The sequence below is a fragment of the Dromaius novaehollandiae genome, chromosome 5, assembly GCF_036370855.1.
Source record: "Dromaius novaehollandiae isolate bDroNov1 chromosome 5, bDroNov1.hap1, whole genome shotgun sequence".
NCBI classification, from domain to species: Eukaryota; Metazoa; Chordata; class Aves; order Casuariiformes; family Dromaiidae; genus Dromaius; species Dromaius novaehollandiae.
Window position 1 is genome coordinate 38,799,792 of NC_088102.1, and position 26,551 is coordinate 38,826,342.

Sequence of the window (26,551 nt, forward strand, 5' to 3'; positions counted from 1 at the left end):
TGGAGTGCGTGCATCAGAAGAGTCATCCTGCTTGCTCACTAGCAGCCTGTCTCTTGAGCTTGCTAGAGCAGCTGGAGAGTTTTGTAAAGAAAATCACAGATGAATGCAACCCTTGTAGAAATCATTGTGAAATAGATGCCACCTATACCTTTAAAAATGCAACCCTAAAGTCCCTGTGCATACTTGCCTATAAAATGAGGGGTAACTGCGCTGCCAGAGAAGGCTCAGAGCTGAAGAGTTGAGACTGGAAATTAAAAGGGTGTCTGCTCCCAGAGCTATTTTTAAATAGTGCCCTATTTGCTAGAGCTACACTACTTAGCATTGCCACCACTGCCTGCTCCTAAACACCCTGCTAGCTATGCAACCAAGCCCAGCTTTGAGCAGGTGCCTAGGGCTGCAAGTAACTAGTTGGGAACTCATGCATAAGAACTGCTGCTGAGAGTGAAGAGCAGCATCTCAAAAAGGAGTGGAGGATTTAGGGAAACACAAGATATAAACTTCAAGAGGTATGAGGGAAGGGCAAACACCCTTAAGTGCGCAATGAAGAGGTCCAGACCTATTTTGTGCATTTCTTCCTACTCTGAAAGACACTGCTGTTTCACCTTGTTTCCGAGAGAGAAGCTTTTTCTCCACTGAGAGGATCCAAAACCCTTCCGAGCCCTTCTCATGGCTCCGTAAGCACTGCGAGCACTGACAAGTACAGCCACTAGATGGCATGAGTCAAAGATGCCTTCTCTGCATTCCCAGCCTGCTCCTGCCTCTCTTACTTCGCAAGTACAGGTGAACTCATCCCCCTTTCACTTGCTTTGCTTTTCTCAGCTGTAAAGCAAAGATGTGATATGGCCAAGTGTAATAAAGTTTATCTTCACAAACTGCTGGGATACCCTTGGATGAGAAGTCCTCTGTTAAATGGACAAAAAAGTAATTAGTAATAAAGTGCCATAATTAGTAAAGTGCCATAAATATCATAGGAAAAAAATAAATATCATAGAAAAAAACACTCATATTTTTGGGGTGGGATGTAGTTAGTTGCCTAAATGCAATCTTCCAGCAGTGCCCTATGCTGCAGGTAGTTGTATGCTGTAGCATAAGGCTTCCACTGGGAGCAAAGCGTCCTTTGAAAGGGAAGCACAAGAAATCCAGGATGGAAGGACAGTTATGGTGTTCTGTTTGGAGACTGACTGCTCAGAGAACAGAATGGGTAGATAAAGTTAGGAATAAGAGGATGCACATATTAGTGAGGAAGGAAAACAGAAGGATCACAGTGGAGTTGTACCCCAGGTCACAATTCCACTTCCTCCCTCCATGCATCAGATTCAGAGAATAAAACTGGAAAAAGCAGTACTGCAGGAGATTGACATATCATTTTTTGTGATGCAGTTGAATTGGCTTATGGAGGATCAGATAAGCACCAGAGTAGACACAAGACAGAGCAGGAGCATGGAAGAAGGAATGGTACAGTTCCTCCTGCCAGCAGTGAGCTGCTAGATCATCTTAGCTGTACTGTCCAACTGTACACCAAAGGCATAACTGGAACCCTTAAATCTAATGTAAATTTAACTTTTATACTGTCTTACATCATCTCTATTTGCTGAGGAGAAATTTGTGAAAACTGTTCTTCAAGACTCAGGCTAGCAAGCTAACGGTAAGAGAAATGACAGATTCACTTGTAGATGCATCATGACTTCAAAGCTTTGCAGGGCTGAGAGTCAAAGCTTTCTGCCAGTTGGAAGGGGTGATTTCCAGCTTTCTCATGGAGAAAAAGTGTCAGATGTTATAATATGCTGCCTGTAAAAGATATGAATTTTAATACATTAATCTATTTTAGGTTACATTAAAGTGGGTTTTATGTTCCTGGGCTCTGTAGAACTAAGTGTTGGAACTAAGACACCTGACTCCATATGTGGATAAATAATTTGTTTCAATGCAGTCTAAAAATGTTCTATTTTTAAAGTAATCTAGTTTCTGAAATACAGTTATAGTTCAGCCAAGTCTCAGACTATAATGTTTCCCTGAAAGGAGTCTACCAAACCAGTCTATGTCTACCAATCAAGATGCTAAACTGACTCACAGGAACACAGCACTGCTTCATTTTCCTTTAGACCTTTAGCTCTTCAGCAGAACACCAAATGTTTTTTTAAAAAATTACAAATAAGCACACCCAGTTTCTTTATCTCAAGAAAATGGGCTGGAGGATGCCTCTAAATTTGAACTCTTTTCCCAAGTATGAATGTTGTGTTCTCTTAGAGAAATAGAGGGAGTCACATTTTCTCCCCTTCTCCTTCTAAAATCTATACCAGTGTCCGTGGCAGTGAAACTGCCACCTGTGGAAACTCTTTGTCCTTTTTCTCCTTCACAGCTTCTTTCTGCCCTAGTCCCTCATCTTCCCTCTTGAAGCTTGGGGTTATTGTCAGTCATTCTCCCCCCCCCCCCCCAAAAAAAAAAAGAGTGGTGACACAGTAGGAAATGTGTGTGGGGGGGAGTAATCAGGACACCCCTCTCTCCCCCCCGGTACATTATAAAGGTTTAAACCTTTCTGACGTTGAATAGGCCAGAAAGAGCTGTGTGCACAAGAAATGAAAATATGGGCTTAAAACCCCATTATTTCTCCAGACACTTAATACACCAAAGGAAACAAGAGCAGAGCAACTGAGGACTCAACCTTTCTTTCAAAAAACCTTTTTTGGCAATGACAGCTGCTCAAGATTCCTATTCTAAACAAACATACCACACCCAGAGAAAAGATCAGATCTGATATTAATATTTCAAAAGCTCACCTTTTCCTCACATAAACACTTCTAAGTCCTTTGTATGTCATAGGGGAACAAAGAAGAGCCACTCCTTGCCACCTTTAAAAACATGTAAAAATTAGTGCAAAATCAATTTTTTATCATGTCACATTGCATTGGTATCAGCACCATACAATCTGCAGTCCTTGGTTATCTATTGCTCTATTTAGAAAGTAGTACTACAGTTAACTTGTACGCAGCTGTATGGGTAAAGATGTTTAAACCACTACTGTTCCAGTACAGAAAAGAAATACTGCCATAGTGGTTTAGTGTAGAAACTCCTATCTACGCTAAACCACCATTGTTTCAATCATAACAATTTAAAAGTAGTCAAAAAAAAAAAAATAATAATTCTAACCAGCATTTATAGCAGCACAAACCTCTGGGTACACTGGGCTTTAGACTGAGAAATAAACTGTATGTATTTATGGTTGCAGTCACAACATTACATAACCTTAAGCTTTTTGGCATTTTTTTGGTCTACAATTTTTTGTACTATTGGTACTAGTGAGTGAATCAGAAAATTCTCAAAGGGGAATGACCCCGTATAATGAAGAATCAAGAATTAATGATTCAAGGTAAGTGTGCTGTGGTCAGAGGCACTCAAAGTCTGACTTTGCACTTACCGATCTCACAGGTAACCAAGCTAGGTGGTGGACATTTGTGCCAAGTATGCACAAAGAAAGCTTATTTTCCATTAGCTGAAGCATTATCAACACACTAGCATTTTGGGAGGTTTTTTAGTAGTGACACAAATGTATCAAAGCAAGCAACCTGACATTTAACACAGCTGAGCAAAATTAAGGCAGAAGCTATCCCATCCCAGCTTTCCCAGCAGAGCCGCATCTAGCAAAGATCTATTGCAAAGTGATTTCTGTTTGTTCCTTCTGCTTTTCGGAAATACTAGCATATTCGCATCACACCAAGCCAAACATGCAAAAGAGCAAGATTAGTAGTAATTTGCTCAAATAAAGGTCTCAGCCATGAAATCTTACATGCACAGGCAGAGCGCAAGGCAGTTGACACAGTTTTGGCAATGTAAGATTCCCTGCAACCATATTTCAAAATGGCTTTACCTATACGAAGATGCAGTAACTACAGACATTTGGTTGTTCTCTTCTTCTGTTGAATTGGTGGCCAAGAAAGTCAGATAGAAATCTGTCTGCAAGAAAATGTAGAAAGACTGCTATTTGCCATCAATTGATTCAAACAGGCTCCTGAGTAGCTGATGGCCCTGACAGTAAAATCCTGTAGTTTGACTTCCTCCTATCAGACAGCATCTGATTACTTACGTGTCATGTGTTCCTTGTTTCCCTTTTGTTTGCTTCCACAACAGTACACCTTAAAATAAATTTCCTCGTGATAACCTTTGCAAGAGTGCATGAAATGAGCAATGGCAACAGTAACATTACTAAATAAAACTCCACAAGATAAGCCAGAAAAAGGTTTTATTTTATTAGGATTGGTACACTTAACACACATAAGACTTTGGGATTAATTTACATGTATTTTTCCAAAAAATGCTTCCCTTCTTTAATGATCCAGAAGTTTAAAAAAAATTTAATCCCAAATTATAAGAACAAACAGTATTTGCAGTGGAAATTTCTATTAATTGAAACAACTGTGCATTCAGGAGTTCTAAAGAAATTACCCTCTTTACCCTTTAACATGATTAAATTTTCCTGTCACAAATGACTAGACTGTTCCTGGGAATTTTTGCTGCTGTCATTTACTAAAAAATCCTTCCTTTCCATCAAGACTATTGCTAATCATACACACAATATTCAATATCATACTTTTGGGTATGAAAGCTATGTCACTTTTATAAACATTAAAAACATGGACATGCATATTGACATTTCTGTGCAGTTTTATGGAGTCACCTGTCAAATAAGGCCTCTACATACAAGATCACAAACTACTGAATTACTGGAAATTTCATAAGTATAATGGATTTCCAATAATCCTGTCATCTGGATGGTGTGTCTCATTCTAACAGGGAATTCCAGCTTTCATTACTGGTTAACATTGTATTGATTCATTAACAAAATGAGCAATATTAACTGGCCAGTGCGTATTCCTGCAAGTCTGTTGCAAATTAAGCGTATTATCAAGGTCATTTAAAGCTGGAACTTAAATAGCCTGTTAAGCCAAGCAATGGGGAAAAAGTGAACTCTAATCTAAATTCAGCTGGCCCATTCATTCTCACACAGAGAAGTAGCCACAGAACATTAAAGAATAAAATCTATACTTCCTGTTCTGTGGATTCATTACCAAGGACAAAAGCTAATGTAATATTTTGGAAGTCAAAGGCCTTGGAGGTGGAGGGAAAAGTGAGGGGCAGGGGAGGGAGAAAGCAGCATATTGACTCATCCCATTACCTCAGCATTATGTGTACATAATATATCTATGATAGAAATGTTTACTAATAGCAGAAAAAAAAAAACCCAAAAGACTTCCCACTCCAGACTTCACTGAAAGGAGAAAGCTGACAGCCCTTCCTCACAGAGATGGCCTAATTGATGACAGGCACTTTGGCAATGAAAAAGGAGGTTACCCTTTCAACATGTTAACTCTCCCCTCCTAGTTCTCATGTATAATTTGTCTCAAGTCTTCAAGAAACTTGAATCAAATTAAACGTGTTAATACATCTCTAAGAGCAGGTTAACTACGGCTATGAGCAGAGCTTGACCTAGAACGAGATTTCCTTTTAGAGGAAGAGGGAGATGGGGAAGAAGCTAGCAGGCTGGAGCGGTGGCTCTTCTGGGAGTAACTCTTTTTAGGTGTACGACTGCGAGAGCGAGAACGGGAACGGGATCGAGAGCGAGAACGAGACCTGGACCTGGACCTGGACCTGGACCTGGACCGGCTGTACGATCTGGAAGATCCTGTAGACTTGGACCTGCTGCGAGATCTTGAGTAACTCCTTGAACGAGACCTGCTTCTAGAGAAACACAATTAAGAGCCTTAGTCTCAGCTGCTATTAAATTTAAAATACTCAACATCAATTTAAATTTTCAAATTTCACTTTGTATGCTCAGCATTTACATCTGCACATCCGAATGCATTGTGCACAGCATTCAACTATTTCAGAGTGCTGTTAAATTTCTGTTGTGCTCCATCTTAACTATATCTTCTTGGTCCAAGAGCAGCCTGGGGACTGGAACTGCTAGCCTTGGCATTCTCTGCTACCTTGGCAAAATGAGAACTGCCTCATAAAAGATGCCTTTTTATGTTCTTCATAAGCAGACAAACAATTTTTAGCCATTTGTCAAGAAAAGTGCAGAAATGAAAAGTTTGCACCTGTGGTATCTATTCTCTATAGAAAAAAACATATAAATTATTTATGGTCATAGGGTCTCTTTCAAGATACTAAAAAAAAAATCTGAAGGCACAGAACACCAGCACTCCTTAAGGCCTGACAGTTTAACACATTGTCTAGTTATGCATCCTTTTCTCATGTAAACTAATAGATTATTTTTAAGAGAGTCTTCAAAAGAGGTACAGCTAACATGGCATTTTTTTAGTGACTAAATGTCAGAATTGCTCTGGGAATAATGCAAGTCAGCTAGCTGTTCTTTTATTCTCACCAAAAAGCTGTTTTTCACAACTATCTGAATATGAGTGACAGGCATTTCAAAGGACTGTGAAGCAGCTTTCCATTAAGTTAAAGGGTTATAATACCAAAATTCATAGATAGTACTTTTTAATCCATTCACCTAAATATCAAGTTATACCTGTAAAAAAAAAAAAAATCTTCTCCTTTCTCTCATCCAAAAGTGTTTTATTCACCCTATTTTCAGTAAGTCAGCTTCTATCTAAATCTGTTTACACTGCTGGAAAGTGGTTCAGGGCTGTGATATTTAGCTTGGGACCAAAGAATTAGATATTAAACCTTTGGCATCAATACTACTCCCAGCAGAATTTTACCAGGTCAGGTGACACACCTGTGCCTTCTGTGATCTTCAATCAATTTAATTCTGCGTCCGTTCAGCTCAGTGCCATCCAATTTTTCCAGTGCGCTCTTCATATCACTATAGGATGCAAATTCCACAACCCTATATACAATCAAGAAGGAAAAAAATTAAGTTAGAGAGATTGAAAAAGCAAGGAGAAAAAGGTTGGGCCTTTTTCTATCTGCTGATTCACAGCCTGATGTTTTATCTTCTCAAAGCTAATTTTTAACTTGGTTAACATGAAAATAGGACACTAACTGTCTTAGCCATCCATACCTTTCACATCATCTTAAAACAGTCCTGAAACTCTCAACTGAACTGTAAATTAAACAAATCCAGGATGTTACACAAACCTGTACCAGCTGAGGACATTTCCTTCAATCCTTCCCTGAAGTGCATTCTAAAGCTATTAGCAAAATAAACTTGCAGAGTCTGGTTGTTTCTTTATGGTGAATAAAAATTCCCTTCTTTAATTTTTCTTTTCACAGGTTTTCTCCTCAAAAATGTCTAAGTTGCATTTGCTTGGAGTGGCCCTTTAAGCACTCTTTTGCCAGCACACACACTTCACTCATACTTCCCTCCCTTCTACTTTGTGTTGCAGGACCTTTACACTGTGCACAAGTTAAGAATATCTAGAGAACAGACAGCTACCTACTCCCTATGGAGGTCGGTTATGTCTGTTTCCCATGATTTTGTATGGTAAACTAGAGCAAAGCAGCCAGACACAGGAGATATTTTGGTCTCAAGAGTCAGCATCAGATCATAAATGACTAACTACATAAACGACTAGAAGTTAAGGACAGCGTAACTCAACTGTCAAAAGGGTTTCTCCTTTCTTTTCTTTCGTTTTCATTTTGTTTCCATTGTGAAGAGGAAAGACAGTCTAATCCCATTTTTGAACTCTCATTTACTGACAGATTTTTTTTTAATTGGAGAGATAATGGCATCTAAGCCACACCATAGATCTATGTTTCAGTTATTTTTATATTACAATAATCTTGTCTTTAACAGTTTCAGTTATCATATAGATTTACACACAAACAGGAACTTACCCTTCATTCCTGTTGTTTCTGTGTGCATCCACATAGGTTACTTCTCCTGCCTTTCTCATGACATCTTTCAAGTCCTGCAGTAAAAAATTAATGTTTTAGCCTCAAATAGTACACACATGAATGAGACAGCTATAAATAATACCCCCCAAAACCTTCTCCACTAAAATTGGTTAATGCTTTTATATTTTTTATATGTAAAAATATGTAATTTAGAAAAAAGTTTCTGAACTCAGTCTATATAATACCAGCTGCATACAGAAAGAATTCCTCACTCTTATTACAACAATGAATAAAATACTGATTTTAAAATAATCCCACATACCAAAAATTGCTGTTATGAAAACATATTGCAATAATTAAAACACCAACATATGCATTAATGTCAGAACTATACCAGATGAAAAGTAATAGTTTTAAATTCAAATTTGTATGACCAACTATAAGGACTAACTCCCCAGCTAAATGAAAATCCAATATATTTAGACAAATTTAATCTATAGACTCACCTCCCCCAATTTCACAACAAAATTAAATGCAAATGGGTATAATCAATATATAATAAATATTTTTACAACAGGAAAAACTTTCTTATATTTAATTTCAATATTCTGTTGCACTACAGTGTTGTTTCAATAGACACCTGTGTGTTTAATTTAATAGAGGCTAAACACACAGACACTATAAAATTACTTGCTCAGCAACAGGATAAAGTACAAACAAACAGTGTAAAAGGTCATTAAAAATCTAAACCTTAGTAAAAGTTAAAACGGTACTTTTACCAAACAGTATCTGGTATTTTATAGTCCCAGACTACTTACCGCAACATGCCACAAGTGGCAGATGATATAAGAAGGTACCTTAAGCAAAGAGTTGCTTGTCCAATACCTAGCTGGCCAAGAGGAACTCTCTTACATGAGAAAGGCAGTGATGGCTCATAGCAATATGCTTCACGGAGGAACCAGAGGCCCTGAAAGCACTGGACATAGTCTCCAGAAGTGGCTAAAGAACCCGAGGATGATCTGTGCTAGCCAATCGAGATCAAACCCAGGCAAACCAAGATCTAGATCGCCAAAAAACAGGAGTGTCATAGGAACCAAAAGGAAAATTCAGAACAGGCCAAACCCTAGAATTTCAGCCACTAGAAAACCCCCAAATCTTTGGTTCTTTCTCCTCCACACAAGAAAAATGAGGGTTAACCCAAATCAAGGTTGTTAGAAGAGGTTCAAAATGCACTTGGTTAGAAATATGCTTGAGGAAGAAAAGACTACAAAACAAAAAGCCAAGAAAAACTTTAGAACAATTGCCACAGAATATAAGTAGGCTTACTTTTATCTAATCTTTTCATTAAAATTCAATAGTTTAATTTTAAAAACTGCCATATGCAAACTAGCAGATACTTTCCTTGCTTCACATATGCTTAACACAAAGAAACTTTAATAGCAAATAAGAAATGGGCCCTATAGCACCATTAAAAATAATTCTTCAGCCTAATATGTTTACAGCAATTCAAGGAGAAAGAGCAAAATTTTGGTTCTACTCAACTCAATAGGAGCCTAATCAGACCAGAATTGATAAATCAAAAGAAAGTTAGAAAAAGTGAGTCTACATAATTATTTTCTAAGTCAGTAATTTTAGGCTTTAAAATTGAGGCCTCCATACAGTTGCCACACAGTATTTGAACTCTGAATCCTAAGGAACACCATCATGAAATGTAATGTGTATTATTACTCAGAAAGAGAGGAAGTGTGCGTATGTTTTTATAAAAGATTAACAAAATATTTGCTTTTGTTAGTGAAATGTTTTGAAGTTATCTAGTTTTACTTAATAAAAACTAGGATAAAATTTAACTGTCTCACTAAGTTTGCTGTTTTGATCCACCTTAGTCAGAACAAAAACACCCATGTTACCCTTAGCAGCAAATGAAAATGAGGTTTAGAATGATTATAAATAGAAAGAATACATATTAAAAATTACATCTGGATATAGCAGATCTACTTTTCCCAACTATAGACCAGTTTGAAACTTCACAGAAACTTAAGAACCAATAAGAGCGGTGGGAAAGCTCTGGACATGCAAAAACATGTGTTTGTTAAAATAAGGAGAACTCTGATAGTTTCATTTTTTACTACTTATATTATCTACCACTAATACAGTCAATGAGATTTGAAGAACCTGATCTGAATGCAAATTTTATCTCTTTTTTTACGTCTGTGTGTTCTTTTTTTTTTTAAACATCCAAACACAAAAAAAGACACAAGTTCTCAAAGCTTGGGGACCTGCACATACCAAAGATGAAAAGATGCACGTGAGTTTTAAAGCAAGGAGGTTCCATATTGATCATGCTTCCAAGGATCTCAGGAATTAGAAAGGAATAATAATGCCTCTACTGTTAACGTATTATCTATTTAAATCTGTTGTACAAACAGCATAGTTAAAAAAGTTAAAATATGGCTTCAAAACTAAATGAGGTTTACATATGGTTTTTAACTTCAAATGAGTTCTGCTATTTAGGCAGATATCAAGAAGTAGGGTCTTTTACAGTAACTTAAAATACATTTAAAAGAATTATTAAAGCATTTAATGAAAAAACTTTGAGATTCATCAATATGAAATCTTAAGTGGGTAGACTTCACTCTAGAATAGTAAGCACACATAAAGCCATTATAAATATTTACCAGTAAAAGAAATTTACAGAAATGTCAATTTTTTCAAGTTACAAACTGAACACTAAACAGCCTTATAGAATTTACCTTTCTTAACACTCCATTCTAGCTTATTTCTGGCATCCCTATTGTCCTTTCCAAATATTGTGTCCCTTAGAACAATCCTTGCATACACAAAAATTGAACAGCATACCTAGAAGTGATTCAGATGAAGTCCAGTTGTTCATCACATCAACTCAGAAGTTGTTTTTTCAGTTATTCAATAATTAACACAACTTTATATTTATGAATTTTTGAACCTTTCATGCAGAAGACAAACAAACCTAGTTCTGCCATTTATCTGCACGGACCGTAACCAAGCTCTTATGAAACACATCAGTGGAGCCTCAGGCAAGCAAAACAGCCTCCTCATGCGTATTCAGCTGCAAGACCAGTGCTTTGAACATTCAGAGTATTCTACTCTATTTTTCATTGAACTAATTAAGTCCCTTTATTCAAAGAATGTAAAGATTAATGAACAAAAATAAACTCCATTATTCATCCCATCTATTGTAAATATCTGTTGCTATGTCCTTAACAAAAATAATTTTTACACAGATTGTATACTAAGCAGAACACGATTCAAGAAACTGATCATGTTGTTATTATGTTAAAACCAGCTAAATATTAGAAAGATTGGAAAAAATCAGAGAGATGGTAAGAAAGCTTCAAAAACTAATTACTGGAAGGTTTTTTAAGTATTTATAATGAGCACACTTTATGAAGTAGCTTTCCTGAGATTTCATTTATTCATGATGTATTAACAGACTTCTCCATCATGCATTGTATAACAAAGAATACGCTATAAGACATAAGACAAGACCTTAAATTTCACTCAAAACAAAGGCATGCACTCACCAGTGTAACATTACAAAATGATGAGATGGTTTGAAATGTATATTATGCTTCAGTAATTTAGAAACAATCTAGAATCTTTTATCAGTTGGTCACCAGAAGTAAGCAAGAATTGATTCCCAACTACAAAAATCAAGTTATTTGCACAGCTGTGAAACTGCAGACTTCTTTAAATATTTGAGTACTAATTTTTAGCAGTCAATGAGGTTTTTTGCTTTATTTTTATTCAGGTTACATATTTATGATGGCTTTAATATAAAATTAGGCTGAGAACAGTCTAGTTAAAGAGCAGGAAAATAAGGTGTTCTGAATGAGGGTATCATAACAGTGAAGAAAGAAGATAAGAGGCTAACTCACCTGCCAGCTGATACGGGAAGAAAGGTTTTCAACTATGATTCTGTGTTCAGTACGAACAGGAGGTCCATACCGGCTAGAAGAATTCAGAGATAAAAAGAAAAAAAAAAATCTCTACTGTAAGGAGTTCAGAACTTACACAACCTGATGTCTTCTGTAGTTTGCTGAGGGTTCTAAGTTAAATGTTTTCCTTATTGATGGACTGCAGATTTTATTCTCCCTAGTCAAGAACATACAGTTTATTTAAGAGTCCGTATCTACTAAAAGAGAGCTGCAATGAGTGGAATAGAAAGGACTTTGATGAAGAATTTTATACCAAGGCAGTCAATACAGCTCCTGTTTTTCTAGATACAATGAAGTAAGTGTCTAGTAGAATGGAAATAATTTAAACTTTAGTTTAATTTGGATACTTGACACACTTGGCTCATACACGTGGCTTTGGACGTTATTCACGTAAAGAGCTTTTTTTTTTTTTTGTAGTTAGTAGGATAAATTCTGCTTCTTCAAGTCAGGGAGCCAGAAAGCACAATTTAAAGGCATCTTAGTTCATGACTCTAAATTGCGAATCACTTTTGTTAATATTTGTATATGTCACCATGACCTATATTAGATAGTCTTCGGGGTAGAAATGTTCTTATTTTAGTAAAAAGGGATCTAGCTAACTGGTCGTCTTGAAAAAACAGTGGCGGTTTACAGTTCCCAAATGAAAGCTGATTTTTTTCACTTAGAAAATTAAAGACCCTCTCAAAAAAAAGCAAACTGTGGCTTAAAATATTCACAAAGAAAAGAACTGGAAGAAAAACTCTGGAAAAAATACTGCCCTTGCAGGTAATCTGTGTTCCTAATCCTAATTATTCTGAATCCAAAGGGATTTAAGAACTCTGGAAAAAGGCATGCCACCTTTTTGATAAGTAATGTAGGGTTCTAACAACTTTGTATTGCTATGGAAACACTGAGGAATCAAGAACAGTAACCTTGGAGCAAACTGTTCTCACCTTCTCCTCCCATAAAAACATAACCCTAGATTGTGCGTATTGATTTGTACACTGAAGCATAGGCAATTTCATTTCAGTGCATACCTCAATGTGTCCCAATTTTTTTCAGAACATCCAGATCTTCAGAGCATTTAAACAGAAGTCCCAGAGTCCCAAAATTGGCAGGCTGAGTCTCATTTTTCCATTATTGCAAATCGTAGTCTCTTCCTGTCTGGCATCGGGAATCGGGAGTCTGACGTCATGAACATGACTACAACGTCAGATGCCCAGGACCTCCAAACACACTTCCTACTTTAAAAGTCCACTTTTAGCCTGGACTTCGGACCAATTCTACCGCATCAAGGTTACTGCCACTAAAGAAAAAATAATCTAATTAGCATACTTGCATATGCAAATTAGATGTTCCAGATGCTCACTGGTTTGTAACTGGCAGCAATTCTGACTTCAAAACAAATGCAGAGGTTTATGTCAGTTAAGTCTTTCTCTTTTTTTCAAACACTAGCCTGCAGAGGCCATGGTTATAACTGCGTCTACAGAGTAAATAATTTCATGTATGTTTACTTCAGGTTGGTAGATACGAACTACAAAGACCTAAAGTGTAGTTTGGTGTAATTAAGCAAATCTGCAGAACTTTCAGAAAATTCACTGTGAAGTGGCATAAAATTCACCACCGACTGAAATCACTCAAAATAAATGCTTTCACAAATACTGGATGTCCACTACTAGTATTCTGGATATGAGCTATATCCTGTTTTTCAGATTCCATTCTTGGACAGAGACTGCTCTTCAGCAAGCCACGAGTCGGTCAGTAAACTCTGTCACTTGGTATCTAAATGTTTCTGCACATTGTAATATTTGTATGCTGCACTAAAGTAAGCATTTTGATAACCATACAATTGAAAATATAAAAGCTTAATTGGACAGTAAATACCCTGGAGACCTACTGCTTTGCAGTAATTTTATGTAACCCGTAAGTTTATGAAAGAAGCCCCAACAGAGAAGCTCTGAATCTTTGTATTATGGAATCGATACACCTGCCAGCATCATTTAAAATAAAAAATACAGACCTGTATTCCCAAAATCTAAATTACAAAAGATTCTGTAAGATTGATGCCAAGAAGTATGTTTTACTTTACTCCTTATTGACCTACAATTTTGATTCTGAAGTTTTAGACTAATTTTCTTCCTAAGAATTTGGTTTCAAAATAAATTACATTAAACCAATTGTTTCAGATTGTAGTTATATAAGTCTTTTTGCTTGATTTAGTTTTAAAAAGAGCAAACCCAACTGCAGTACTACTACTTCACATCATGCACACTACAGTAGTGAGCAAGACCAATGCAATGCACAGAATGTGAAGAGGGAACATTTCAAAATGTGTCTGTCAATCTTTGTGAACCAGTTAAACTGCTTCAAAATCCACATTATCCTGCTCAGGCAGTGGAGGAAAATAATAATAAAGGACTGCTGAGGTTTAAGAACATAAGGCCTCTTCCATGATGACTGACTAGGAAACAGAGGTCCGCCTAGCTCCAATCACAGGAAGAAAATAGTGTTTTAGTACAGTTCTTCAGTTATTCCATTTGTAGAAAACAGAGTCAAAACCACCTACCTAGATCCACTCTGGGACTGGTAATAACTGAATCGTTGTGCGAATCTGCCCCTTCCTCTTCGGGCTCGAGCATGCTCAATTGTAACCCTTATGACAGTAGGGGGAAAAAAAAAAACAAAAACTTTCTAAGGATTTGACACTGACTTAAATCTTTCGCAACTGGGAGGACACGTGCACAAACAAGAAGTATCTTGCCCTTACATGCAATGCTTTATACTAGAATCACTGGCATTTCTTAAAGAGCCAGAACAGCATCTTTTTGTCTCATCTGCCTCCCTCAGACTTTCATGACAATTATCATGGGTCTGTAATTCAGACTGTTTCAATCAAATGTGCTCAATCAGAGCCTAAGAGGAATCACAGAGTGAAAAGAATACCAAAAATGAGTATTCGGAATGCAACAATAACGTAATGACCTAAAATCAACTTCCACAATCAAAGTAAAAATTATTGTAATGTACAACCACTACAGTCCACATTGCTGCAAGCTGAAGGGTGACACTAATGATGGTAGGTTCTCATTAAATTATTTTCTGAAGCCAACAAGTAGATAAATGAAAAATAACTTCAATTCACTTTTGCTAACATATCTAGAGACAAGACCATGAGAAAACTTTTGCAGCAGAAATATGTTAAAGCAGTGCAAGTGGAGAGAACAATTAGCCCTACTCCAACCCCCCACCCCAAGCCCTGAACTCTTTTTTCTTTATATAAAGACTAAAGCCAGGATCCTGACTAATCTCTTTATCTAAAGTTATGGAAGGCGTATCCCATCACAGGCACAGGAAACAGGCATCAAAGCACAAGCTAATGCACCATATCTGAATGCAAAACACTTTTGCTGTTCTTAAGGGAAAACATGTTACTAAGCTTACCTTTCATCACACAACTCTTTACCATTTAGTTCATAAATTGCGTCATCAGCATCTCTGTGGTCTTCAAACTCCTAGGAAAGAAATGCGAATAAACAAATATTTTCCCTCACAGTATTTTTAAATGCTAGAAAACACGCTTTCTTTATAAATTTTCAATTTCTGCAGCAAATATGTCCCCTCAGCTGTTTCAGTATAATTATTTGTGGGATCTGTGTAAAATAAATAAATGAAATGATCTGGTTCATTAAAAAGATCTCCAAAAGGTATTTTAGAGAGCTGAGAGGATTATTTCAAGGCATACAGTTTAAAATACAGCCCTATATATAAGGAAGTTATATACAACAGCTCAAGCTGATCCAACTGTTACCAAAATGGGGACAGTCTCACTCTCCAAAAATCCTCTTGTAGGAGTTCTGGGACTGATATAGTTCCAAGCCTAGCTAACTATCCTTAATGAATTGGGAAAAAAAAAACAAAACAAAAAACAGAAAACAACAACAACAAATCCCTTCCGATTTTTTTCTGAGCTAATTCAGCTCCCTAGTCTGGCAAAAAGGTATCTGTGTAAGAAGAGTAAGCAAGACAAGCCTCCCTGCAGCACTGGCATGCTCTGGGTCTGGATCAGCTATACTATGCAATTCCACATACTGTTGCAGTGGAATCTGCCACTTCACCTTTGGTAGCAACACTAGTTTAATCAGCTTGTGTATCCCTGCCCCCTATCCAGCCCACTGGCTCTTGGCAAAGCTGTTTGTACAGCTCTGCAGGAAACTAGGTCAAGAAACCTATCCAGATGAAAAACAGCACATTGGGTGCAGGGGTTAGGGTGAAAAAGATAGTGTTATTTTTCAGCTAGATCAGCTTCCCAGGTAGCTTTATTATATGGCTGAACCTGTGGCAAGGGGAGAAGGGAAAGACAGACAGAAAGCAGGCAGAGCAAGCAGCTGGATACGGACTGCTTAAACCAACAGCATGAACAAAAAAAACCCATGGAACTGCTGCATGACAGCAGTGAACAACAGAGAAGGAGCTTCTCAAATTGGAGATAAGTGTCTGCATAACTAGGAACAGCTTTTCAGAAGCAATGCTGGCTTAAGAAATCTCCCCCCTTCCCTACTAAAATCAGCTTCACTACCAAGCATCACAGATCCTTGCAGTGCCCTGCAGAGATTATCTTGACAAATTCGTTAGGCTTAGCATTTAAGAATATCAATAGTTAGCACCTACAATTCAGTGATTTCAGTTAATTTCTAATACACTGAATGTCTGAAGTCTATCTAGCTTTGAGGACTAAAATTTGAAAACATTCTGTGCAGAAGTTTACAGAATTTAAATAAATATAATTAATTTCAAAGATTAAGCAGTGATTCAGACCAAGCACACAGAAACATGCTTTCTTCTTTTAGCTATACCAATGCTACAAGTGTTCAATCAGAATCATTTGGTTTTGTAAAATGTTTCATAAATACAGATTTTTTATCAATAAAAACGAAGTTAAACTGGCAGCTGGTCAGGAGTGGAGTTCCTCAGGGGCTAATACTCTCCAGTATCTTTGTAAATGATCTACGTGACAGGACTGAACGCACCCTCACCAAGTTTGTGGGTGACATCAAACTGGGAGAAGCAGATATGCCAGAAGGAAGCACCACCATACTGAGAAACCTTGATAAGCTAGAAGATTAGGCCAACAAGAAAAGCAAGGTTTAACAAAGGTAAATGTAAAGTGCTGCACCTGGGACAGAGCAATCCCAAGCAGCAGTAAAGGCTGGGGTCTGAATGGCCAGAGTGTAGCTGTGCTGGAAAGGATGTGGGGATCCTGGTGGACAGCAAGCTAAGGGTGAGTCAGCAGTGTCCCCTTGCAGCAATGAAGGCAAACCATGTCCTGGACTGCATTAGTAAGAGTACAGCCAGCAGATCAAGGAATGTGCTTATTTTACCCTAGCTGGCACTTGCTGGGCCACAGCTGGAATATTTCATCCAGTTTTGGTCCTCTCATTCAAGACAGACATTGAAAAATTGGACAGGGACCAGCAGAGGGTCAGTAGGATGATCAGAGGGTTGGACACTTGATACATAAAGAAAGGCTGAAGGAACTGGGTTTGTTCAGCCTCAAGAAGAAAAGGCTCCAGGGGGATCTTCCAATAACTAAAACATAGGTATAGAGGTGATACTTCCCTCACATGGAGCTATAGAGGTGATACTTTCCTCACATGGATGCATAGTGACAAGACAAAGGCAAATAGCACAAGCTCCTTCAGGGGAAGTTTTGTCCAGACAGGAAAAAAACATTCTTCACCATGAGAACAGTTAAACACTTTTGACAGAGGCATGAAACAATTATTTGAGCATATTAGTTGGTGAGCTTTGAAGAGAAAATGCTACTACCTAGGACCTGTAGAAGAGAGGAAGGAGGCTTGGCTGACTCATGTGAAAGATCTGGGCAGAGGTTGTTCCTGAATGAGTCAACAGCCCTGCCCAAAAAAAGAAGAGAAAGGCTCAGGGAAAGGTGATTGAGAAATAGCAGCAACTGGAAAGGATGGACTAAATAAAACTCAGTTTCATCTCTAGACCAGCCGTTTACCTCCAGACTTCAAGAGGCAGGTATTTATCCACTGCTTGGCAGCCAGCAAGAAGTAGCTCATAGCATACGGCCATCAGGAAATGGCAAGTTTAGGAGTCAAAAAGTAATATCCATATGAAATTGAAGTAGGCAACGCCTGTTTCTTGTTCTTTTTCCATAGCTTCAAACAAAGGAATTGACTCTGGCAGAAAGAACGTCTGTCACAATGTGAGGGCAATATAAACCTTTCCAGTTGGAATTCAATGCCGCAGAATGGCCAAGTCCCAGCTCTCAAGAGAAAAATAGTTAAGAAAAAAGCTGATCCTGAGTAAGCTTCAGAACCTGTAAAGTTGCAAAGATCTGGCCAATATTTAAGGGATATAGAGCTCTAGAAAGCTGCAGTAGAACACTAAGATCCAAAGAATTATCTGTTCTCTTTATGCATAGAGAACAGTCTGAGTGACACAGATCCCTTATGAACACATATTCATGGTGGGTATCCCTAGCTTTAGCTGCATGAGAGTTAAACACCAGCTGGGCTGCACTGCTCAAATCCAATTGCAAGCACCTATTACCCCTGTTGTCTCAGTCAACTACTTCTCTTTTATGTTAGGCCATTATTTAGAGATAAATGGCCTTCCAGTCCAGGAAACTGAAACAAGTAAGAGAGAAACAGAAGTGACACTGTAAAGACTTCTCTGGAGGATGAGACTTTGTCAAGTTTTACAATACTACGCATTTAATGTAGTCAGATTACCACCAAGATTTTGAGAGAATCCTGGCCAAAACCAGGTAATACATAATTAAGTGGGAGAAAACTACAATCATATCACCTGAAAAGCAATCTGAAGTGTACATATTAATATTTTCTGTTTCCCATTCGAACTATTATTCTCTCAAGCATTTTTCCCCTCCTTAATATCAGTCTAGCCAGGCTAGTAGCTGCAAGAGAAAAGAAAGTAAGGTGCTGCTTACCACAAATCCAAAGCCATTTTTTAGATGGATTTCTCGTATGCGTCCATATCCTTTGAAGAATTTCTCCACATCCCGTTCCCGAGCACGTGAGCTTAAGTGTCCAACAAAGACACGGCAGCCACTCATCTTAAGTTTGATACTAAGAGAGAAAACAGCACTGTTTATCACGTTAATAAACCTAAAATAGGTTAAGATCACTTTCACATCTCAGAAATCTTGTTAAATGGTAGTGGATTTTATCATCCTCCAGGTATGCGTGTTAAAAACCTGATTCTTCTCTGTAGCCAGAGAAGTGAGGAAATCTGCTCTAACTTTAACAGAACTTACGGAGAACTCCCACTTTGTTCTTTTTATTCACATAACTTTAATACTTCTAGTAAGTGAATTGACACTTTCATTAGCTGCTAGACTAATGAGGCTTTTGTACCTCAGAATACAAAAAAATACACTATAAGCTCTAGGATGAATTTATGGGGCTAACAGTAGTAAAAACATACAAAACTGAACAGAAGCGTTAGGCTAATCATTGGGATAAAGGTATAAAACATTCTCAAATGTTTATTTCACCTAAGAGGCAAGCTGCAATAAAAGTTTTACTGGCATCCAAAAGATACACGGTATTAATCAACTTATTTCAATTCATACTAATTAGCAAATGTCTCAACAGTCTATCAAGTCATGAACAAGAAAAAGTTTGTTGTTTTGAGATTTCAGCCATGGCAAAACCAAAGGCCATTCTGGAGATTCAGATTCTCAGAACTCTCTATTGATCCAGGATACATAATTTGAGATACTTTATGGAAGCTCCACTGATTACCTTAGGCATGCCACTTTTTCAGTCGAAAGGCACCCCAAATTTAGGACCTCCTTCCTTCTCATTTTAATATTGGCTTATTGATCTAAATATTTAATTAGAAACTAACTAAACAGCACATGAATACATTTTAAGTTCACATGACAGCAGAAAATGTTAACTGTTTTGCTCCATCACTGAGCTTGCTGTCATACAAAACACAAAGAATCCAAGCCCTAAGGAGTGGAAGCACAACATGATCTTGTACTAGATGGGCTGTAAAGCAGACAAAGAATACAGTACAGACATCATATCAAGGTAGCAATGAAATTGTAGTTAAGAACAATTTGGAGGGAGTATTTTGGGTTAGTGTGATTTACCTTTTGTGTTAGCACCGACTAGGTTTATACTGATTAGCTTCTTGTCAGTTCAGTGTGCCATCAGAGAAGTACCAGAACTTATGAAGGGAGGCTGTAGGGCATCTTAAAGTGAGAGGGATAGAACAGTGACAGCACTTAGGTTAGCCTAAATTGTCGGAGCTATCAACAGGTTGATAGCTATTTAATCGTTGCCATGTAGTAAGCTCATGCTTTCCCTAAAAAGGGCAATTCTGCCCTTTGTAACCATTGCCTCCTTTGTGCTGGCACTTGCATTTTTATGCTCACATGGAAAGCCAGGCCAGAGAACAGATTCAGCTCCTTTAGAGAGTAGCTAGTTTTTAGTCAGACTGGCTCCCCGATCCAGCTTACCACCCATGCATAAGATAAGCAAGGCCAGCAGCCTTTAAGGGAAAGGCAGACCGTCACAGAGGTAGCACGAACTTCTGTAACTGTATGATTTAAAATACTATAAGAATACTCATTTTGACAACAGAACTCATTTTAGGAACAATGTGAATTTGCCAAGTTAAAACAATTGCATATTCGCTGCTCAATGCTTTTAGTTCTCAGTTCTAGAAAAACAACAGGGGTAGGAGCAAGGACTCAGAGATAAAATGAACATGGGAGAGATGGAATTGACTATCTGAGAAAATATCAGAGATATAGCTTAAGAATTGTAAAACATCTGCCCACACATTATTTACTCAAACATCAGGGCTCACAATGGCTTGAGATCTGTATCGACAACTGCAAGTTGCAGAGCTTAACACGTTGTCCCTAGCACAATGCAACTGGGTTTGTTTACTGCTGGCTCACAAGGTGCTACGTAGCGGAGGAAAAGCACCTGGGAATCAAAGGCCCACAGCAGAAAACAATCTGCTTCGTCTTTCTGTGAAGACGAGACGGGACAACGCTAGACTCGCCGCCTCCGAAAGGCAGAAAGACCCCCTCCTCGAGTTCACCATAACTAAGGCGTCGGCCCGATGGCTGCCGATCGCCCTTCCGGCCCTTCGCGGCGGAAACGAGCAGCTTCCAACTCACCTTCAAACCCCAATGGCTCCCAGTCACCGTCCGGAGGAAGAGACCGGCGGCAGGCGCCCCCGCCGCAGAGCAGGGGGCTGGGGGGCACCGACGGAGGGAGCCGCAGAGGCCACGGCGCGACGGCCTCTGCGGCCTGCTGGCGTCGCGCCTCAATTACCGCGCCGCCAGAGGCCCGGGCCCGGGCCCCGCCGAGCGCCGCGGCCAGCGGCGCCGCGCGGCGCCAGCGAGGCCTCCGAGAGCAGCTTCCTCCCCCTCGGCTCGGCGGCGCCACAAGAAAGGCCGGGCCCGTCCCCGCCCCGCGGCCAGCGCAGCCGGGCCCGGCTGCGGGAACCCGCTCGTAGCTCGGCTCCCGGCCCTCCCCGGGCCTCCCCGCCACCGAGCGGGCAAACGAGGGCCGCTACCCACCGTCGCTGAGCGCTGACTCCAGCCGGCCGCGAGGAAACCGCTCTTCCCAGCCGCCGCCGCAATGGCTGCCTTGTTCCTACGAGAGACCAACAACGCCGCGCGCCCCCAACGGATGCTGCGCAACCGCCAACGCCCGACTCCAACTCCCGGCGTGCCGCGCGGCGGCTCCGGGCCGCGCCCCCCGGGCCGCCGCGCGCCGCCGCGGCGCTGCTGCATGCTGGGAGCTGTAGGCGCTCGGGCCGCGCCGAGCTCGCCGCCGGGGAGCCGGGTCAGGGCAGGCGCGAGGGGAGAAGCTCCGCGCTCGTGCGGCGCTGGAGTGGGTGGGTGGGCCGGGCCGCGGGGCCGGAGCCTGGGGCAGCGCGGTCCGGCGAGGCTGAGCGGGCTGCGGTCGGGAGCGGGGCCAGCTGCGGGCGTGCGGCTCCAGCTGGGGGCGGTTTCTGCCCGGGAGCGGAGCGGCGCCGCGGGGAGGCGGGGGGAGGGCCGCGGCGAAGCGGGGCCCGGGGGCGGTGGCAGGGCCCGGGCCTGGCTGCGAAGCAGGAGCGCGCTGAGGGGGTTGTGCGGGGCGAAGCACGCTGAAACGCCGAAATCGGGCGCTTTTCGCAAAGGGCTGCAGGGCCGGTACCTTCCTGCCGCCCCTGCCGTCGTTCAGCGTCCGCATCACCTGCTGCCCGTGACCGATAGGTGACAAAACAAGATGAGTATCTTTATGCTGCCTCAGCCTGTAACTGTCGTGTTGTCGTGTAGGATTATGGTGCTCTGGATGAAATACTGATACTTTTACTCTCCCTAACACCAGGGGGAAACCTTTGGTGGGGAAAAGTGGTTAGTGAAGATACCGACTTGTACGGTGCTTCTGGGTAGAAGCAGTTTCTCCAGACGCATGCACGTACATGCAGCACGTTACTTTTCTGATATTTATGAGAGTCTCTGAGATTAACTCGTTTTGTGGAACTCTTACAGTGTAATTCATGGCAGTTCACAGTGCAATGATCAAGGTGAAAGTTGTCATCTGTTTCTTCAGTATAGTATAGCTGGTTAAACCTTCACCGTGCAGAGGTTTAAAATACAGCTACAGGGTGTTCTGTCCATTTTTTCCTTGTCTGATAGCATCATGTTTGGATTTTCTGGTTTGACTTGGAGTAGATATCTAAGTTACATTTTTGATCTCACAGGTTAGATTCAGGCATCACTCTAATTTCATACCCTCTAATTATTATCCCTCTGAATGTAGGATACATTTGGAGATAAATATAAATTTGATATCTGTAATAACCAGCTGCTGTGAACTCTTGTGGTGAGAAAATGATGTAATCTTACAGCTTAAGAAGGCTAATATATGGTAAAAGAAAAGTGGGTACCTGCAGCTGGGGCAACTGTGTCTTACAGCTTTCAATACAGCATTCAGTTGTAGGGTATTTTAATTCTTGTTTCTTTGATAAGATTGTGTGCCCAGGACACTCAAAATGGGGCCCCGTGACTCTTTCTATGCAAATTCTATGTATCTGATAGTGCTGGAATATTACAGGAGTAGCATCAGGATCTCCATGTGTCTGTGTGCTTGAATTGCTATGTGAGAAGCTCAGAAATAGAAAAAAGCTCCTTAGGTGGCAGTCTTGGAATGGCATGAGAGTAGAAAAGATTTGAGTTACTGGCAGTAATGAAGATAAGTCATGCAGGAAGCCCCATTAGAGCTTTTATTTACTTTAGCCTGCATCTCTGGAGTCGCTGGGATCATGTAAGTGAGAAAGAATGTGGCTGTGCATTTGGAACGGCGTTCAAGCGCTTTGATGATGCCTGAGCCCGACTGGAATCTGGCTTTCCCTTTCTTGGTCGTGGATTCTCTGCACGGGTGGTAAAAAGCATGAAATATATCGTTAAAAGAACCTACCACTAGTATTGCCTCTAGTGTGTGGGTAGCATTTCTGGTTGGTATTGTGTGCAAAATCAACTTTCACAGTAGAGCTGTATTTTAGTTTTCTAGTTTATTCTGGTTATTTTGGTTGCACAGAGAAATTGGTCTCACAGAAGCCTGTTTGAAAGCCCACTGGGAACTATTAGCATCCTGACTGCACACCTACAAATGTAAACAAATACTCAGCTGGAATCAGGTTATTTAAAAAATATAATCTATTTATTGCTAGGGAAAATACATTGTTTTCTTGTGTCCCTGAAGAGGACATTCTATTCTCTGTGGCAAAACCCGGGATGCTCTGGGTCAGCACCACAGATTAGAGATTATCCCCCTACTTGAATTAAGAAGCAGCAGGAGAGAAATTCTTCATTAAACTGATCGTGGAGTCATTCGAATAATGAAGAAGGTATAAAATGCTTTCTTAACATTTTCCATGAGATCTCTGTAGTTTTAAGTAGATCTTGGTTTTAGAGAGATCTTTACAACAAAAGCCACAGGGTTCATTCAAAAAGCAATAGCAGTAATTAAGGACCTAGGGGGAATGGTCTGGGAAAAGCGTTGAAATAGTTGTAGGATGACTGTGGTACTTAGACTGGAATGTGACAGAGCTGGGTTCGGTTCTCTGCTCCACCACAGACTTCCCAGAGGACCACAGGCAAGTCACTTATGGCTGGAGACAATATCAGCTTAGATGTCGTCACTGTGCCACCTCAACTAGAGATGCCAGCAACCCAGAAGGAATCCAAGACCTAGGGTTAGGTCCCAACTCTCCCTGCACAGGAAATAGGGGAAGGTAGGCACCTAGTGACCGAAAATACCTGCATGCTGAGTGAGGAGCTGCTCTGGAACAGTAGTGAGACATCTAGGCCTTAAGTTCTGCCCCTGCTAAGCACATATGCACCCGTCTGTAGCTGTGGAACCAAAGCCTTGTTTCACTTGGGATTCACAGCTCAGAATTGTCTCAAAGAGAAGGGCCCCACCTGTTTCTATCAGGAACTGACTAGGACTCATTCTTTTCTTTAGCTGCAAAAAGATATTTTGAGATGTCAGGAGGGATAAAGTGTTGATCTTGGGTTACTGTCCTTTTAAGAAGATGTTTTGGGCAACCAGGCTCTTGTGGAGCAAATGGGTGCCAGACTCACCTGGTGACTGGAAAGAAAGCAGCCATTCTTGCTGCTTTGTACTTCTCTTTTCACGTGGGTGAATTTTGCGCACATTGGGTGACTTATGGTCTTTGCCAGACAAATGCTTGGGCCCTACTGGGGACTGTCAGAGGGAAACTACATGTCTCTTTGCTTATACTGGACCACTCCAGGCCTGTCCAGAAGCAGACGTGGGCATGCAGAGAAGGCTTAGGTATCACAAGGAAGGCCTCATGAGTAATACCTCCAGGTCTGGGCAGCAGCTGAACAGAAACAGTTTGGATTGCAATTTTAAATGTAGGCTCCTCCATTCTACCTTATCCTGAGGTCCAGTGCTTTTTCTTCCATATGCCTTCTTCACCTGAACGATGGAAATAATCCCAGTTCTGTTTCCCACAGCAGTAGTGAGAGGTTATGTTTTTTTCGGATAGTATGAGGATAGGGGTCTCTGAGGTGTTGTGATAGCTAGATTTCCCCCTGGATACTTTGCTCCAATGGAAACTAGTATGATGGTCACTAGGATGTGAACTACTGACAATTAGCAGAAAGGTGTAAACAGACTTGCTGAAAAGGAGAAAGACAGTGATGACATGTAGTGCAGTTTTTGCCAGTGTACTTTCATGCATTCATGTCCCAGAAATCGAAGTATATGTGTGGGAACAAAATTAAGGAACTATTTCCTGACTGCGGTGTACTGTCCAAAGAAAGGGGAGGAATCTATTTTGACTGGAGAGATGTGTAGTCTATAATGGCTGTAAGTTCTCAGGATATAGAAAAGATTAATTTTCTGCCTGCATTTTCAGTGGTTTTCAATTGGTAAGATTCAAGTCTACCTAAATAGCCTTATAAAACTTCCTCCTCCTTGCAAGTGCTAATCATCCAACTTTATGCCCTGTTATGGCTGACTTTTTAGTAACTACATCATTGAACAAGCTTTCTTAATGCATGCTGGGGAATATTCGGATTACCTATTTGTCTTGGGATATGTCCTCTACTTCATTAAACTAGGTTTATTATGCTAAGACTTTCTCAGCAGTCTAGAGCTAATGCAATGGATTTTGAAGGTTTACACAGTAGCAGCTCTTTTGGTGGACAAGAATCACCTAGGCAGTTCGATTAATTCAGCAGGTTTGAGCTTTCTCAGTATTTGGCTACCATGGGGTGGGGGGTATCTGTCCTACCCCAGTATCTGCAGTATAAGTAATGTCGTACAACTGATTTTCTTGTTATGGTCTGAAAATCATACCTGCATTCTGTTTTCCTAAGAAAGTCTTTTGAGTTCAAGCTGTTCCTTTTCCCAGTCATTACAAATAGTCATCCTCTCTATTCCTCGCCCTGTTATTTCACTGATAAAACCAATCAGTCTGATTCAGCTGGATAGGGCCTCTGCTGATGCATGAATACTTCTTTGAAGCTAAGTTCATTCAAGGTAGCAGTCCAGTTTCCTTTCATTGTTTTCTGAGACTCCTGGCTCTGCTCCTCTTCTCCAAACCCAGATGCTGGCAGCACTGAAGACATGCAACAGTCACAAGATACATTTGAGAGGCTTTTGGAAATGTGGTTGACATTCTGGCAGGCACCACAGATCCCTTTTGTCCGAGTACTGTCCGTCTTTTGTCCCTGCACTGTGAGGCAGCCATGCAGGGGCAGGTACAATGATCTCAGGAGCCAAGATGTCAGCACCATTGAAATGAAAATGGGGAGGATTTCTGGGGAGTTACTTCAATTTTCCCATCTGAAAATAGGGAGCATGGCAGACTAAGAAAACAACCGGTTCATTCCTGAATGGGAAATGTGGTGAACTTGAAACACATTGTCTGCTTTTTCTGTTCTTGGCAGGGGAAGGTGCAGTCACTGAAATGCAAACAGCTGCTTCCAGCAATGAATTTAATCAGGGCTGATGTCAAGACTTGGCTAATGAACAGCACATTAGCTGCAAAACCACGATCCTAACACAAAAAGCTGTTTTCAAATTTGAGCATACTAAGTGCCAGAAACTCTTAGGCCACGTGACTGCAAAATATGTCTTGTGCTGCATATGAAGATGTGTAATGTGTTGTGGGATCATACTGGTCCTCCTCAGAGGGGGGCTGTATCTGCAGCCCCGGGGGGCAGTGTTGGTGTCAAAGACCAGCCACCTAAGCAGAATAAA

At 40.4% G+C, this 26,551-nt stretch overlaps 1 protein-coding gene and 1 long non-coding RNA gene across 4 annotated transcripts; both read right to left on the minus strand.

Moving 5' to 3' along the window:
• Positions 1–1,088: 1,088 nt before the first annotated feature.
• On the minus strand, positions 1,089–4,087 carry LOC135328485 (uncharacterized). The gene is made up of 3 exons (XR_010389395.1): positions 3,866–4,087; positions 2,778–2,849; positions 1,089–1,788 (listed from the first exon to the last, which is right to left on the minus strand). It is a non-coding gene; the product is annotated as an uncharacterized LOC135328485 (long non-coding RNA).
• Positions 4,088–4,220: 133 nt separating this feature from the next.
• LOC112980629 (serine/arginine-rich splicing factor 5-like) lies at positions 4,221–21,508 on the minus strand. 3 transcript variants are annotated; one of them, XM_064512501.1, is made up of 9 exons: positions 21,346–21,508; positions 19,900–20,001; positions 18,727–18,865; positions 15,192–15,262; positions 14,317–14,403; positions 11,712–11,784; positions 7,798–7,871; positions 6,737–6,847; positions 4,221–5,733 (listed from the first exon to the last, which is right to left on the minus strand). In XM_064512501.1, exons 3-9 carry the CDS (start codon positions 18,850–18,852, stop codon positions 5,454–5,456), a joined length of 822 nt encoding a protein of 273 aa, XP_064368571.1. In that variant the 5' UTR covers positions 18,853–18,865; positions 19,900–20,001; positions 21,346–21,508; the 3' UTR covers positions 4,221–5,453. The 3 variants fall into 3 exon arrangements, with proteins under 3 accessions (XP_064368571.1, XP_064368572.1, XP_064368570.1); XM_064512502.1 differs by lacking the exon at positions 19,900–20,001 and having other exon boundaries at positions 4,221–5,730; XM_064512500.1 differs by lacking the exon at positions 19,900–20,001.
• Between the last annotated feature and the right edge of the window lie 5,043 nt (positions 21,509–26,551).

Excerpts from the sequence above, each read along its gene's own strand:
- LOC112980629 (XM_064512500.1), bottom strand. The coding sequence starts at position 18,852 with ATGAGTGGCTGCCGTGTCTTTGTTGGACACTTAAGCTCACGTGCTCGG. Across the intron at positions 11,785-14,316 it reads CAGTCCCAGAGTGGATCTAG|CCGGTATGGACCTCCTGTTC; the intron begins GTAGGTGGTTTT and ends GAATTCTTCTAG. Across the intron at positions 7,872-11,711 it reads CTTCCCGTATCAGCTGGCAG|GACTTGAAAGATGTCATGAG; the intron begins GTGAGTTAGCCT and ends TTTTTACTGCAG.